This window comes from Hyla sarda, chromosome 4, assembly GCF_029499605.1.
Source record: "Hyla sarda isolate aHylSar1 chromosome 4, aHylSar1.hap1, whole genome shotgun sequence".
Taxonomy (NCBI): domain Eukaryota; kingdom Metazoa; phylum Chordata; class Amphibia; order Anura; family Hylidae; genus Hyla; species Hyla sarda.
In genome coordinates, this window is record NC_079192.1 from 144,925,095 (window position 1) to 144,942,891 (window position 17,797).

General features: G+C 41.5%; 1 protein-coding gene across 3 annotated transcripts in view; it reads right to left on the reverse strand.

Annotated features, from left to right (window-relative positions):
• LOC130368539 (atos homolog protein A-like) overlaps positions 1-17,797 on the reverse strand; it is a 62,201-nt gene that overhangs the window by 31,311 nt on the left and 13,093 nt on the right. For all 3 annotated transcript variants that reach the window (XM_056572333.1, XM_056572332.1, XM_056572331.1), the window contains exon 2: positions 453-637. In XM_056572333.1, coding sequence (XP_056428308.1) covers positions 453-637 — 185 coding nt within the window. The remainder of the gene's footprint in view (positions 1-452; positions 638-17,797) is intronic.

Consider the following 17,797-nt stretch of genomic DNA (forward strand, 5'->3'; position numbering starts at 1 on the left):
AAAGTCTTGATCACTCTGGGTCTTGGTGCCGAGTCTCATACCAATCAGTAGAAAGAGACCAGAGAAGTGCACAGCATTGCCATATGATTGCAGGCTCAGCGGGGATAATCATCAAGACATGTGTAGAGTAAGAATGGTGCAGTTGTCCATAGCAACCAGATTCCTTTCATTTTTATCAAGGCATCTGAAAAATTAAATAAGCTATCTGCTTGGTTGCTATGGGCAACTGGTCACCTTTTCCTCTGCACATGTTTTGATAATCCCCCCCCATAGAGATCTTTGTCTTGTTGCTCCATAGACTTCTACTGGAGCATCGACACAAAGATTCTCCGGAATCAGTGCGGGTCTCTGCACAGAGACCCAGACCAAATCAAAACCTCTGACATGTCAAAAGTTTTTCTATGTGACAACAGGTAACAAAAATTAAGTAAATAAATAAAAAATATATGTACCTTCGGCACCTTATCACTGCATTCATGCTTATTAGCCCCAGGCTGACTGGATTGTGCTGGAGGGCAGTGAAGACCTTCTGTCCTGCCTTTTACTGAATGCTCAGGAGTGCGACCTTCTGTGATCAGTAGAGCCAGGTACACCAGGAAATCCTCCGCTTCATATTCAAAGAACTCATCCAACGAGTCTACAAGAAAGCACAATATATACAGTTAACTCAGGATCAAAAGCTGCTAAACCGACAAAGCAGGACTTTTCCATTCACATTTTACTATCATGAACACATACCCTGAACTGCCAGAAACATTCTCCAATTTATTCCTGGCACAACTACTGTAAGTGAATGTCAGGAACATCTGGTATTACTTCACCTATACCTAGCATGGCTAAAGATCTACTAATTAAAATCTATTACCATGTTAAAAAAGGAGTTTTATAAATTGACATCAAGCGAGAAGAAAATGTCACAAGTTCTCGAGATAAGATTTGCCCCATTCCATTTAGTGACCTGGTTTATAAAGTGGTACTCCGCTGCTCAGTGTTTGGAACAAACCGTACAGAACGCTGGAGCAGGCGCTGGGAGCTTGTGACGTCATAGCCCCGTCCCCTCATGATGTCACACCCCCTCCCATAGACTTGCAGGGCTATTACGTCACGAGCTCTTGGCGCCTGCTCCAGCGTTCGGAACAGTTTGTTCCAAACGCTGAGCAGCGGAGTACCACTTTAACCAGCCCACACAGCAGAAATAATATGTCAGTGTTGTGGTCTGATCCCTTACAGTATACTCAATCCACAGCTGTTAAGGGAAGTAAGCAACACTAGGTACGTGTCTATTAGGACTATTGTGTGTCAAATGGTGATACAAAGTAAACGCATTGTCCTTTATGTCACATTATGGCAAGACCAATTCTTATTGCAACATCTATCTTTGATCTGGAGTGTTCCCAAAGTTTAGTGACTGATATCGATGTTTGCGAAGCGTTAACAACATTTGTTTTTCAAAATGTTTTTTCGTATACAAGCACCAAAGCTGGCTCCGAGACAACACAGGCTTTTCCTTGCACCATCTGGATACACATCCCCCACTGCCGTTTCTGGCATCATAGTCTTAAAGTGTGAAAATAAATAATCTAAAAAAAAAAAAAGGCTCACATTTTCCAATATTTTCACAGAAGAGAAATGCTTTCATGTTACACCGATATGGGAATTCTGTAAAGGTTCCTACTGCAGGTGTCCCTTCTTGCAGCTGGCACTAGATGCCTCATATACCCACTTCAACCATATGGGCCAGCTAGGAGTCCCTTTATCCAAAGCTGCGACCTGCTAGCTACAGTCTCCTTCACCAATGCCAGCATGGCAGATTAAGGCCGCACATTCCACAAATCCTTAACAATGTGACGTTACACAACTGTATGTCCATTTAAAAGTATATAGCAGGAAGGGAGTTCAGAAATCTAATAAAAAAAAATACATACAAAATAATATATACATACAGTGATCCCTCAACTTACAATGGCCTCAACATACAATAGTCTCAACATACAGTTGTCTTTTCTGGACCATTGTAAGTTGAAACCAGACTCAACATACAATGTACAGACAGTCCAGATCTGTGAAACGTGTCAATGGCTGGAAGAACTGACCAATCAGAATAGACAATAACTGGTAAAACCCCTGTTTTACTGAAGTGCCTGCACTGACTGGTGTCTGGTAGCGCCCCCTACAGTACAGGGAGGTATTACATGTTCTGTACACTTTACCTGTATCAGGGATAGCTGCTCCTTTGGACACCAGGTGAGGGCGGCTCCATGTTACTTTTTTAGGACATAGGCCCTCATTTACTTAGAAAATCGGGTTGTAAGTCTATGCTGCTTTCTTACCCGACTGCTTTTTTCCCCTGGTATTTATTATTATGTCGCATCCTGTTTGTCGCACGTGGGTTTTGTAGGTTTTGGTTTCCAACTCCTCCACAACAATTCAACAAATTCGGGTTGGAAACCTTTATAAATACGTGGGAAAGCTCAGAATTGTTGGGTTATGCCCCTTTTTCGGGTTTGGGAGAATCCACATCGGGTCCGTCGGGAAAAAATGTTGCATCGTGTCGCAGACTGGCGAACGATGTCTGCGACATGTCGCAGACAAAGATGCGCCAAAAAAAAAAAAAAAAAAAAAAAAAAAAAAACAACGACAAAAGAAGTCGGGTTTAGAATAGTAAATGAGGGCCATTATGTGTACTGGACAGGACCCTGAAGAAGCTCCTGTCCTCTACATAGACAACCGTTTCCCAACTAAAGGTCCTCCAGCTGTTGCAAAACTACAACTCCCAGCATGCCCGGACAGCCTTTGGCTGTCCGGGCATGCTGGGAGTTGTAGTTTTGCAACAGCTGGAGGCTCCCTGCTTGGGAAACACTGACATAGACCGTGATTTACAGCTCCCAGCAGATCTTTATTACTTTTATAAGGATTTGCTTTATAAGGATTTTCTTTATCTATATTAGTTATCTACTTATTTTTCTTTAATCCTCACTTTTTCCTATTTTTTGGATGACATTTTGGTGGCTTCAGAACCAATTACCAGGTTTCCAGGAGTTCTGGTCTCAACATACAATGGTTTCAACATAGAATGATCGTCCTGGAACCAATTAATATAGTAACTTGAGGGACCACTGTACTGCCTATTTAATCGTTTTTTCTATTCACATTAAAAAGCTCTACTTAGGCTACGTTCACACAGTATATTTTTACTTGTCTCTCCTGACGATAGACAGATGCACATAGGAAAAAGCCGAAAACCTCCAATGAAGGGTTAATGTTTCTTCTACGCTTGTAAATGTTATGCATACTGAAACACTGGTGTGGAATCATTTGTTTCTTTATGAAGAAGAAGAATTCATAAGAAAAGGACAAAGATCTCATTGTACTAGTTCCAGTCAGAGCCCATACAGTAAGTACCACCAGCTGGCAGGACTGCTCACACATTACCCACACTCACTGCTTTGTTTACGTTTATGACAGCATTTCTATAAAGGTTTAATAGATTGCCATGAATGTCAAATCCCCAATTACAGCAAAGATTATGGGAGGAATAATAGCGCAGTAATAGAAGTGAAGAGCACGCCATAAAACTGACACATGATGGCATCACTCATCCTACACAGAACATCAGTCATATTTACTGGGGGGACTGGGAGGCAGCTTTCTGTATGCAGTGTGGTGGGGATATGTGTCACAATATTACAACTACACTAAGGATTAATGCTTCATAACCATCTGGAGGCCAAGAACTCGAAGAGACAACTATTGTTTGGAATATGGAAGTGGCCTTATGTGTCAGTGTAATGCAAAATAGTATGGGTGTCCTGAAAACTGCTTTAAAAAAAAAAAAATAAAAAAAAAAAAAATAAAATAAAAAAAAAAAAAGGTACTCCCCTGGAATTTTTTTATTTTATTTTTTTAAATCAACTGGTGCCAGAAAGTTAAAACAGATTTGTAAATTACTTCTATTTAAAAATCTTAATCCTTCCAGTACATATCAGCTGCTATATGCTCCACAGGAAGTTTTTTATTTTTTTATTTATTTTCTGTCTAACCACAGTGCTCTCTGCTGACACCTCTGTCCATGTCAGGAACTGTCGAGAGCAGGAGAGGTTTGCTATGGGGATTTACTCCTGCTCCGGACAGCTCCTGACTAGGACAGAGGTGTCAGCAGAAAGTACTGTGGTCAGACAGAAAGGAAAATTAAAAAGAAAAGAACTTCCTCTGGAACACACAGCAGCTGATAAGTACTGGAAGGACTACATTTTTAAATAGAAGTAATTTACAAATCTGTTTACATTTCTGGCACCAGTTGATTTAAAAATTTTCTTTTAATAATTAATAATAATAAATAATATAAAAAAAGCTTTCCAACGGAGTCCCCCTTCAAGATAGGGGGAGAGAGAGAAAGAGAGAAAGAAAGAGAGAAAGAAAGAGAGAAAGAAAGAGAGAAAGAAAGAGAGAAAGAAAGAGAGAAAGAAAGAGAGAGAGAAAGAGAGAGAGAAAGAGAGAGAGAAAGAGAGAAAGAGAGAAAGAGAGAGATCAAGCAAGATCATGTGATACAGGTATCAATTAAATTACAGCATCATTAGTACAAATATATAAAATCCAAAGCATGTAATACAAAAGTGAAGCATATCATTGCGCTGTTACAAGGTGTCTCTGTGCTACAGGGGTGAATAAAGTGTCCCCACAGTATGTAAACTAATTATAATCAACAAAATATACATAATCATAACAGCTGAAAATATGTAATTAACTTACAGGGCGAGAAAGAACCACTATATATTTTTATATATACACACAGCTATAGAGGCAGAAAGGAAACTGCTGCTTAAATTAGGCTTTTATGTTCAACATCTTAAAAAAATTTAGATGATTTTTTCTAATTTTCCAATTTAATATCTATATTTTAAATTAAGCCTGGAATCTTACAGTTTATTATTCCAACCACTAGGTTCAACACTAAGTTGATCCTTCCGGTTCAGTACAGATCACTTTCCAGCAGTGCCTTCTTATCATAGACAGAAGTACATTGAAAGGTGACACCAGTATAATGATAAAACAATAGATGTTCACAGCTCAGCCTCCCCATGGAAAGGTCACAGGCCATGCCTGAAACCTTTCCCATCCATAGGACAGCTGCAGTCTATTTTCACTTATGTCCTTGCTGTTAAGAATATCTCTAAATGCTGTTGAAAACAGCTCAGATGAAATGGCTGCTCCCATGGATAACTGCTAAGACTAAGCTCTTATATGATAAGCCATAGTGTCTGAGTTGTGGGTCAGCGCTTTAGGTGTTAAAGAGCAGCAGACATCAGATGAACAATGCGCGCCCTCTTGTTCCTCATTGTGTCTGCTTCATCCCATCTCCTATCCACTAACGCCCCCCCCCGAATTGTGCTCTCCCGGAGGGGAATAGCAGCTTTAATACCCCGATCTCGCAGTGTAGAGAAGCAGAGGTAAGAGGCTTCTGTATGGGGACACCTCAAAACCAAGGGGAAGCCTGCAGAATTTTTGGGGAAATCTCCTTTAAAAGACCATCTCCACCTCTAGTCATCACCTGAGGCTGGTGGGGCCCAACCTGGTATAAAAGGGGCCACAGACAAGTTGGTAAGAGCAGCTTCACAGTGATGTCACATGACCATGTCTTCCAGTCAACAGGAAGAACTTTTTGCAGGGGAGGTTTTTTTTTTTTTTTTTATGGTTATGGATAAGAGGGATCCCCACATTATAGAGATGTTATGTCATCCTGGCATAGAGAAAACCTGACATAATTGACTCATAGATCATGGTGTGATGTTATGCGGAGCATATGACATTTGTCAAGTCCTGCTGCTATAGGTAGTACATGTGCTGTTGTACAGTTATTACTCAGAAAACCTAGTAAATTACTAGAAATGCTCTTCTACTGTCCTATGGTACAAGCAATGTGTGCTTAGTGTGAGCAAAGTAATTCCAGGCACCAAAGCCTAAAAGAACAGCATGTCATCCCTATAAAGACAGGGTCCTGGAGAACACACACAAGGATGAGCCATGATACAGTCACATAAGCTGCTTTGCATTACTGTAACAATAAATCCTAATAATAATAATAATAATAATAATAATAATAATAATAATAAATGCTTTAGCCGACCATTACATCAGTCATGCCGTATTCACAATCGCTACTGTCTAATGTAAATGCAAATAAAGTTTTATTTGCACAGGGAAGTGGGATATAGGGATTTACAACCCAATTCATATGGGTCAAGGAATAAAAACAGGGAGAGCACCAAGTGACCCCTTCGGTTACAATATCATGTATCAGCAGAGTCACTTGTAGGATATTGCTTGTGACTTTCCCATAAATAGCAGAATAGGTGACAATTGTGTAGAACGTGCAGCTGATGTCATCCATTACTCAGGGGCTGTATACATAGACCACATTCATTTGTCTACAGGGCTTTGTTTCAGGCTTCAGATATACACATTTATTTATTTCCGATTCACTACACGGCTCTTTCAGTGCATCTTGTATAGAGACATTATTACATATGGCTCAGCAAATGGCAAGTGTCTTGTCTACAATGATAACAGTGATGACATAACATGGGCTATACTATAAATAACCATTGAGTACAATCCTGTACACACTTGTTTAACCCATCTGACACCCCAGGGGGCTACTATACATTTGCAGAGCTGTCAGTGGGTTAACTCTTTCGGCACTGTCACAACAACAGATGGCTAGATCTACTGTAGGGACATTCACTTGTAGAGATGAGCGAACTTACAGTAAATTCGATTCGTCACGAACTTCTCGGCTCGGCAGTTGATGACTTATCCTGCATAAATTAGTTCAGCTTTCAGGTGCTCCTGTGGGCTGGAAAAGGTGGATACAGTCCTAGGAGACTCTTTCCTGAAAGCTGAACTCATTTATGCAGGATAAGTCATCAACTGCCGAGCAGTTTGTGACGAATCGAATTTACTGTAAGTTCGCTCATCTCTATTCACTTCAGCAGGTTCAGGCTGAAAATTGTTCTTTCTATTTTACAAATCTACCAGATTGACAGCTAGAGGTAAGTAGATGTCCTGTGGAAAGCAGAATAAAGTCACATTGAAAAACCTGTCACACAAGCCTGAAGAAAACCCTTAGGCTAGGTTCACACTACGGAATTTCCATCAGCAATTTCGCTTTGAAATTGCAGGCAGAAATTCCGCTTGCTAAAATGTATAGTGTAGTGAATGGTTTTCCCTTCACAAATTCACACTGCGGAATTTGTGAACGGAAAATCCGCTTGGAAATTTCCGCCTGAAGAATGGCGTTGCTCTTTCTTCAGGCGGAAATACTCGCGGAACACAATGCAGTCTATTGGAGACTCACTGATTCAGTCGGCGCTGACCGAATCTCTGGGCGGAAATTTCGCCGTTGGCTGTCCGGGCATGCTGGGAGTTGTAGATTTGCAACAGCTGGAGGCACGCTAATCAGGAAACACTAGCCAACTGGCTGCACATGCATAGTGTAGACACTCCCTGTATGCAAAGCCCATTGCTATTGATTATGGAGTAGGGCCATAACCGCACAGTTCTATAAACAGAATGGTAAGCTAGCTAGGGTGGAGATATAGGGGTGCAGAGGTTTAGGATGTACCCATTCTAGTTTGCTAAAAAGTGTCCATAGCTGACAAGTGATAGTGGAATGAGGGACGAGGTGTTGTGTTACATATCTTGCTGCATGGTCCAAAAAGCTTTAAAGCCATGCATCTGGGTTGTGGGGTTACAATACATTTACACAATGAGGGACATTTATCAAAACCTGTTTGGAAGAAAAGTTTACCAGTTGCCCATAGCAACCAGATTCCTTCTTTTATTTTACAGAGGCCCTTTTTTAAAATAAAAAAAGTGATCTAATTGGTTGCCATATCCCTCACATGGGTCTCCGGCATCAAAGTGCAGTAATAGCGGTCTTTTATTCCCCAGATGCATTCACATTAAATACTTCTGTTGTCTGTAGATTTAAAAATAACAATAATAAAAAAGGGGCTAATGTTCTCCATAGATTAATTAAATAAAAAAAAAGTGTGTGTGTGTTTGGGGGGGGGGGGGAAGGTGACACACACACACCCATATCGGGGTTTCTGCGGCAGAAACATCAGCTGAGGAAATTAAGTTGTGAGCACAGTGCAGCAGAATCCCATTGAAATCCATATACAGAAATTGTGCTGTGTGAACATAGACTTATAGTAGAGGGGGATTATCCGGTACCCACATGCTCCAAAGGCTGTCCAGGCTTGCTCAGAGTGGTCATTTTACAACAGCTGGAGGCGCACTGGTTGGGATACACTGCCACTATTATAGTTATGCCCCTTGGTCTTAGGTTCTCTTTAAACGCATGTGGTCTCTATGAAGTTTGTCGCCAAATGTCTTGTCTAACTTTTTTGTTTTCCTATTCCCTTGTATCATTTAATTTTTCCTATTTGTTGGCTCGACCTTCTGTGTCATCCTTTTTATGTTGCTGTTGTAAAGTTTGAAAAATCTGTTTAATAAAATAAACATATATATATATATAAAAAACGCATGTTGCTTACTGGGACAATATCTCAGTGCTGCAAGAGTAACACGGATGTTCCCATAGAGGCACACTTCAACCCAGCCATCCCTAGAAGCATAAGGACTATTTACAGATATCACTGACAGTATGGTAGTGATCCATAAAAATTATAATGATAATATAGGTGGTGTTGGCAGATAAGAACCAGTTGGCCCATCTAGTCTGCCCAATATCCCAAATACTATGAAAAGTCCCTGGCCCTCTCTCATATAAAGGATAGCCATGTAGTGTGTATAATATATATATATATATATATATATTATATATATATATATATATATACACATATACACACACACACACACACACCTCATCCATGCTTTAAACTCCTTCACTGTATTTTCAGCGACCACTTCTGCAGGAAGGCTATTCCATGCATCCACTACTCTCTCAGTAAAGTAATACTTCCTGATATTCCTGCACAAACTTTTGCCCCTCTAGTAAAAAACTATTGCCTCGTGTTAGTTTTTCTTCCTTTAAATGGGCACTGTTACCAACTTTATTTTTTGATATGTTGGGGGGGAGTGAACGGGCTAGCAAAAAAAAAAATAAGTAAAAAAAATAAAAAAAAAAATAGGATGGTGGGAGCTACCCTTTAAATATATTTTCCTCCTTTACAGTTTTGATTCTCTATTTATTTAAAAAGATTATTAAAAATAAATAATTCCATTATTTAAATAATTTCATTATTAGTGGCACCATGCTCCGCGGCACTATAATATATTATATATAAATATATATATTATATATATATATATATATATATATATATATATATATATATATTCCCACTGGTCCCTGTTCCCATTGGGGCTCACAATCTAAATACCAAATTCTACTATTAGTATGTTTTAGAGTAAGTGGCCACTTAGTGACTAAATTATAAGCCATCTTGCACTTTATTAGATATCTTGATTGACCATATCAAGAAGTTGGAGTATCATTAATCCCCATACATGTAAAAGTAGTAAATATCTGAACAGACATTTTATTTGGAATAACATATGCACCAGATGTATAAAATGGCAAAGCAGGGTATAGTGCAGTGTTTCCCCAACCAGGGTGCGTCCAGCCGTTGCAAAACTACAACTCCCAGCAAGCCCGGACAGCCAGAGGCTGTCCGGGCATGCTGGGAGTTGTAGTTTTGCAACAGCTGGAGGCACCCTGGTTGGGGAAACACTGGTTGTGTGTGACTCCGGGTGCAGAAAGTCATGTGAGGTGCAAAGTGTTGCTGAAGGGAAAGATAATGAAAATGTAAGTTCTGCTGAGAAGAGAAATTAGTTACACAGGGCAAAGAGGTATTAACCCGAGGAGCGGCAGTAATTCTCCAGCGGAGATCAGAGCGGCCACGGCCTGACGTCTAATAACCGTGGATCCTGTAGCTGGAGCAATTAATCCTCTCAGTTCATCATTGCATGATCCTCAGGTACCTCCACATGAAAACACCCTGTGAGTGGGGCATGGAAAGCTATAGCAATACTGGGAGACAAAAGAAAACACTTCAAATAAGCATATAGAGAAACTGAAAACCTATCTCCATTTAGCTATACAGATTGTTAAGGAGGAGGGGGAGGCAAGGAACCTGATAAGTAAGGACAGAGGCATTTTTTCTTTAATATATTACGCAGTTTCATATCTTTACATACTATTGATTGATGGAAATTTTCGAATCGGAGATACACTCACCCAGGATCCATAGCATGTATCCACATCATCTGTCAGCATGATGTAATAGATCAGCTGATTCACAGTATGGTTGTGGGAAAAAAACACAGTATAGCTTGAATTTTTTCATACAAATCTTTGCTCACTCTGAGCTTAAAAGGGGTACTCCACTGGAAAACAAAAAAAAAATAAAAAAAATAAACTGGTGCCAGAAAGTTAAACATATTTGTAAATTACTTCTATAAAAAAAAAAAAAAAAAAAAAAAAAAAAAAAAAAAAAATCTTAATCCTTCCAGTACTTAGCTGCTGTTATGATCCACAGGAATTTCTTCTCTTTTTGAATTTCTTTTCTGCCTGACCACAGTGCTCTCTGCCGACACCTCTGTCCATTTTAGGAACTGTCCAGAGCAGGATAGGTTTTCTATGGGGAATTTACTTGTACTCTGGACAGTTCCTAAAATGGACAGGGGTGTCAGCAGAGAGCACTGTGGTAAGGCAAAAAAGAGAGTAACTTCCTGTGGATCATACAGAAGCTGATAAGTACTGGAAGAATTAAGATTTTTTTAATAGAACAAATTTACAAATCTGTTTAACTTTCTGGCACCAGTTGATTTAACATAAAAAAAAACATTTAGATATATATATTTAGAGATATATATATATATATATATATATATATATATATATGTTTTCCAGTAGAGTACCCCTTTAGGAGTCCAGTGGATGGTACTATTCAGTGACTGATACATGTTAGGACAGCTGTCAATCATTGAGTGAAACCGGCCCACTAGCATTCTAAATCTAGAAAGATCAAAGTTATACTAAACGTTTATTTTACCACAACACTATCTAGCAAGATGATGAGCTCCTCCTGCTTTACAACACGATGCTGGCAGATTTGTCAACATTTTCATTAGTGACCTCTTTCCTTTAAGGTGGGTACTCCACTGCCCCAGCGTTCGGAACTAAAATGTTCCCAACACTGGGTGCAGGTTTCGGGGGTTGCCACACCACCTCCCATAGACTTTCATTGAGGGGGCATGCACGTGATGTCACGAGGGGGGCGTGATGTCACCACCGAAGCCTGCACCCAGCATTTGGAACATTTAGTTCCAGACGCTGGGGAAGTGGAATACCCCTTTAAGATTCATGTGACCTTTAAGCATTATACCAATATAATTCTGTCTCAATCTGCCACCAATAAATCCTTAGTGAGAAAGTAAACAAAGGTATGTCTGATACAATAGATAAGATGCCTATGTTAAGTAAGAGATGGCTGCCACCTGTTCTTCCCACTACCATAAAGTGATGGCATAACACTAGGATCTCATGGCTATATGACCAGCAAGGTCCTGACTTTTTGAGATCCCCACAGATCATGAGAAAGAAGAGGACTCAGCTCTGCCATCTTTGTTCACCCTACTGACTTTGACTGGAGTGGCAGCATGCACGATTGACAGACAGAACATAAAGGACCACTATTTAAGCGATCAATAACTGCAGGGCTGTTTAAAGGAATTTGAGGGCCTCAAGCAAAAAGAACATGGAGGCCCCCCTCCTTGATGTTCACGCACGTCATGCTCTAGGGCCGGCGTCATGATGTAGTAACGCCGCCCCTTGAATTCTAGGAGCGCGACGTGAGTAAATGTCGATACGAGGCCCCCACATTAGGTGCAACAGAGTTCCCCCACATTAGGTAGGCAGTGATCCCCACAGGCATACTTCCTCCAGCCATATACAGTGTATGGCTGTAGGCTGTATGCCTGTGTGCTGCCCCACTTCAGCGCTCCGACCACCGCTCCTCCAGTCTGGCCATGGCATTAGTTCCCGGGACCAGAGAAGCGGTGGTCGGAACACCGAAGAGGAAATCCCGCTGGTCACTTACCAAGCTGGCCAGCGCACGTCTTCCTCCTCCTCGATGCTCCGGTCTTCTGCGCCTCCGTTGCTATGGGCGCACGCAGGGGGCGTCGGTGACGTCCACTATCTCCCGGCAGCCCCTGTGTTTTCAAACTTAACTCTCTGGGGCCCCGCGTTAACGGGGGCATCCCTGTGTCCCGAAAACATCTTTCGGGACACAGGGATGTCCTTAATAGTGATGGGGGGAATTGCCCCGTCGCTACAGGATGGGCAAGCACCGGCTCTGCTCGGGTCCCCGGGCCAGCTCGGGGCACCAAGCAATTGCTTGCTTTGCCTGTCCTGTAGCGACAGGCCTGGATAACTGCTTCATTGATGGGGGTCTGACTGCCAGGATCCCTACATATCTAGAGTACAGGTGATAACTTTGAATACTGAAAGAAAACATTGAAAAACCATGTATCTGGTCAGCTATTACTGAAATCCAAGCACGACATATGAGTACGTGAACATTCAACGCAACTACCAGCCATAAAATGTCTGGTCAGCGTATTAACAGTATTGCGGAGCCCGGAACGTAACACTTCTAATCACTCAGATGAACTGAGCATTGTGCAGGCAAGTTATGGATATCACCAAACACAGCAGGAGTCGGGTAATAGATGAAGCAGAGCAAAACAAGGAGGCGGCACTGCAGGTGCCTGTGTCAAAGTATCATTTACATACAATAAGAGCAGGCATGTAAATCCATGCCATCACCCGATATGCATGTAGGCCCAATTTTGTTACCTAGGATACAAAGACCAAAGAATTAGTGACGAAAGGAAGAGAACATGATCTTTACACTCTTAAAGGGTTACTCCGCTCCCCAGCATTCAGGAACTCAATGTTCACATTGAGTTCCTGAACGCTGTGTGGGCTTCCATGTTCACGCCCGCCCCCTCGTGACGTCACGGCCTGCCCCTTCAATGAAAGTCTATAGGAAGGGGGCGAGATGGCCGTCACGTTCCTTCCCATAGACTTGCATTGAGGGGGCAGGCCGTGACGTCACATGACGGGGAGTGATGTCACGAGGGGGCGGGCGTGAACACGGAAGCCCACACAGCGTTCAGGAACTCAATGTTCCGGACATTGAGGAGTAACCCTTTAAAGGGGTCCTTTATTTTATTTATTTTTAAATCAACTGGTGCCAGAAAGTTAAACAGATTTGTAAACTACTTCTATTAATAAAATCTTTATAGCAGCTGTATACTACAGAGGAAATTCTTTTCTTTTTGAATTTCTTTTTTGTCGTGTCCACAGTGCTCTCTGCTGACACCTGATGCCCGTATCAGGAACTGTCCAGAGCAGGAGAAAATCCCCATAGCGAACCTATGCTGCTCTGGACAGTTCCCGACATGGACAGAGGTGTCAGCAGAGAGCACTGTGGACAAGACAAAAATGAAATTCAAAAAGAAAAGAATTTCCTCTGTAGCATACAGCTGCTAAAAAGTAATGGAAGGGTAAAGATTTTTAATAGAAGCATTTTACAAATCTGTTTAACTTTCTGGCACCAGTTCATTAAAAAAAAAAAAAAAAAAAAAAAAAAAAAAAAAAAGTTTTCCACCAGAGTACCCCTTTAAGTGTTCCTAAATCATTGTGTGCTTAAGCCAGAGTTTTGCAACCAGTGCGCCTCCAGCTGTTGCGAAACTACAACTCCCAGCATGCCCGGACAGCCAAGGGCTGTCCGGGCATGCTGGGAGTTGTAGTTTCACAACAGCTGGAGGCACCCTGATTGAAGCAAAAGGCTAACCAAGAACACATTCGTATAAGTTTAGTGGTACAGACCTCCTGGTAAGGAGAGGTGGCTGTCCATACGAGAATGCCTTCCTCTATTGTAAATTAGGCGAGTTGTGGAACACTTAATAGGAAAGAGAGGTATATGCGAAGCAGGGGACCCCCATTCTGCTACATGAAACATACTGTTAGACATTGTCATATAGCTGGGAGATAAAATTAGGCCCCATTTTGGAGGATGCAGTTGTCGCACAAAAAACAAGGTGTATCATCTTAAAACAGAACAAAAAAATAAATAAAAAATAAAAAAAGGAACCGGCATCATGTTTTAATAGTTAACTTTCCGTTCCATTCAGGAAGTCCTGGTTGTAAAAAAAAAAAAAAAGCATTTTAAGTAACTCTTGCTTTTCCCTTTCCTATAGTTTGGCTATCTGTATGGGGGCTTCCAGACTTTCTCCTGATGGCAGATGTCTGTAAAGACTGTTGTCATTCAGACTCACTGCATACGCAACTGCTGTTTAGCCTCATGTGTACAGCATGACGTCATGAAGTGTACTTACCAGAGCTGCCATACAGCTGACTGTATTATTATAAACATGGAACAACCTCCCACAAGATGAACACTCATCTGCCTTTACTCACACATCAAACCCTTGGGTTGGGGAAGTGGATCTGACTGCCCTTGCCCTCAAATGAGCCGCTGTCCCTGATTTTGCAGAATGTGCCAGTTCACCCATTTAGGCTGGATGAGCAGGGTTGAGCAGCTGCCAGTTCCCTTTCTCGCTGAGCCAAGGGCAGCGGCCCCATAGGACCTGCATTACATACGTTTTGTTTCCTTCTATATAAAAATGCATTTTAAGACATCACTAAACAATACACTAAGAATATTTATCACCATTTTATACCGACACAAAAGATTCTGGTCTGTCGCCTTATTAGACAAGACAAACTTCCTAATAAACGATGTGAAAAGAGCCGTGTTATGTATGAGGTTAGCTACCTGTCTCCACCCTCAGCATCATCTCTAATCCAGCTAAGTAGTCAGCACAGAGCAGAATTTACATTCCGGTTCTAGCTAGTCTGCTTAACCACATCCTCTAAGGCAGCGTTATCCAACCAGGGTGCCTCCAGCTGTTGCAAAATTACAACTCCCAGGATGCCTGGACAGCCGAAGGCTTGAGGCACCCTGGTTGGGAAACACTGCTCTAATGTATGGTGATGTCCTCATGATCCCCTAACATGAACTACAATACCCATCATTGTGGAGTATGTGCTGGAACGATTCACGCAGCAATAATCACAGGACAGATTAAATCACTATAAACTAGACAGATTTCCCATTCAGAAGTCTGGAAAAGCTGGATAACAACCCCTATGGAAACAGAAATGTGTGCATCATGCTGCCCGCCACCATCTTGCAGTTGCTGTCTCCTCAGCAATAGCACCTAGGAGCTGCTGACTGACTCTGCATTTGCACTCTTCAGTCCATGTTAAAAAATAAATAAATAAAAAAAATAATAAAAAACGTATGCGGTTGCAGTACGGTTTTTAAACCGGAGTCAAAACCGTGGTTGACCACGATTTTGTCTCCGGTTTAAAAACCGTACTGCAACCGCATACGTTTTTTTTTTAACATGGACGTCAATGGGAAACGCACATGTATACGGTTCCATACGGGAAAAACGTATACGTTTTTACTTTGCACATGTGCATTTGAACCCTAAAGTCCCCACCCAAGACCCCTCCTGTTAAAAATGGACAAAATTTTCAAAAACGTATGGTTTTTTTTCTATAAAAACTGACGGAACTGTATACAATTTTAAAAACAGTATACTGTTTAAAAACGCATACGGTTTACTTTTTTCCATACTGTTCCATCCGTTTTTTTTGCCATACGGTTTTCTTTAGAAAAACGGATTGAAAACAGTATGGCAAAAACGTAGAGTGAACCCAGCCTAAAATAGGAAATTGGTCTTGTTTTTTAGGCCTTGATTTTTATTGGATAAAAGGAAGGTTAGTAGTGGGGTCTCAATCCCTTTCTAGGTGGCTACAGGTTCTCAGACTAACCCAGATCAGCACAGGTGCTGAAGACAGCTCATCACTAGTAAGCCACCTATATAAACAGGGAGGAGATCTGTCTAGTCAGCACTGGACATTTATTTTGTGTTTTTAATGCCTGTGTGTGAGGCTATAAGGGAGAGAAGCCCTGTTTAAGACTTAAGTCCATGTACCTTTGCCTAACAGCTATTTGCCTGCCTCATTACAACAAATCTCCCACTTTTGGTATTAAAAAAAAAAAAAAAATATTCGGAATGTCCACATTAAATGCATATGCATTCTGTGCAGAGTCCGCAGGAAGAATGAACATTTTCTCTTTTTTTGTGGATACGGAATTTCCGTGCCAGAAATATCTGGCACAGCAATTCCGCCGTGCTCACAGCACAGCAGAGTCCCATTAAATTTAGATTCCATAGTGTGAACATAGCCTTAGGATTTTAATTTCAGGCTGTATTGCCCAGTTCTACTTCTGGACCTGTGATCTCTATTTGTGACACTCCAAGGGGGAGATTTATCAAAACCTGTCCAAAGCAAAAGTTGCCCTTAACAACCAGATCACTTCTTTTATTTTTGAAAAGGCAACTGAAAAAATAAGAAGCGATCTGATTGGTTGCTACGGGTAATTCAGTAACTTTTACTCTGGACAGGTTTTGATAAATCTCCCCTCAAGTGTCTATAGCAGACTACACTCTATACCAGCGGTCTTCAAACTGTGGCCCTCCAGATGTTGCAAAACTACAACTCCCGGCATGCCCGGACAGCCAACGGCTGTCCGGGCATGCTGGGAATTGTAGTTTTGCAACATCTGGAGGGCCACAGTTTGAAGACCACTGCTCTATACAGTAAGAAAATCATTGGCAGAAAAGCTTCCCGTCTGCTGGAACGGGCACAAAAGTCAGACAGAAACTGCACAACTTTCCAGCACTGCACAATACTACTTGGCAGAAAGAGAGGTGCTAAGGCTTTATTGTTAATGGGAAATACAGAATACAAGAGAGACCCCGAGCAGAATGCCATACATAAAGAAGGCGAACCAGGGGGTTCCTAATGCCGAATGCGAATGACACCGGATACAAATGTCATTTATGTAACATGTCGACACTAGGGTGCAAAGAATCTTTGAAACAATAGAATATGTAATTACAACAGATTCTGTATTCCTGAAGATTATCTACTCGTGAAAGGAATTTTATTACAATACTTTTCACTACCCATTCTTAAAAATGGGGCCTGTTGGGGCTGCTGGAGGAACTTCTTTTATAAGCAAGTTTATTTTATTGCTTTACAGCGATGATGGGAATGAGAAGGCACTGGCAGCAGTGCATGGAAGAGGACTACCCTGTCCTGAACACACACATGACTACATGAAGCTTCCCACACAGTATACAAGGCATGGAGTGACTATATAAAGTGTTTGTCACACACCTTTGTTGTGTTACCATAGTACACAACAGTGTCAGTGTCTCCAACTCCACGTGAAGGCTACAGACACTGCCCGAGGGGCACACTCAGTAACTTCTGCTCCAAGATTTTTGTCTTTCACAAAGAAGGAAGAGAAAAAAAAAAAAATAAAAAATAAAAAAAAATTCACATAGCAACAGGCTGAGGTTTGGGATTGGCGGGCGCATGTCCTCAGACAGGAGAGGGCTTCTATGGTTTCCTGCTCCTTGGCAGCCAGTGTTCTGTTTGTTTCTCCTCCTGTGAACTCCGCTGGATTTTGCTCCACTTCAGGATCTCAGGCAAGAACATCCACATAAGCCATAAAATAATAAACACGTGAGCGCTCGCTCTAAAGATGGACTGATACCAGAGAACGGGGACAGCAGAGCGGCTCTGTAATACAATACCAGGGTGCAGATAATA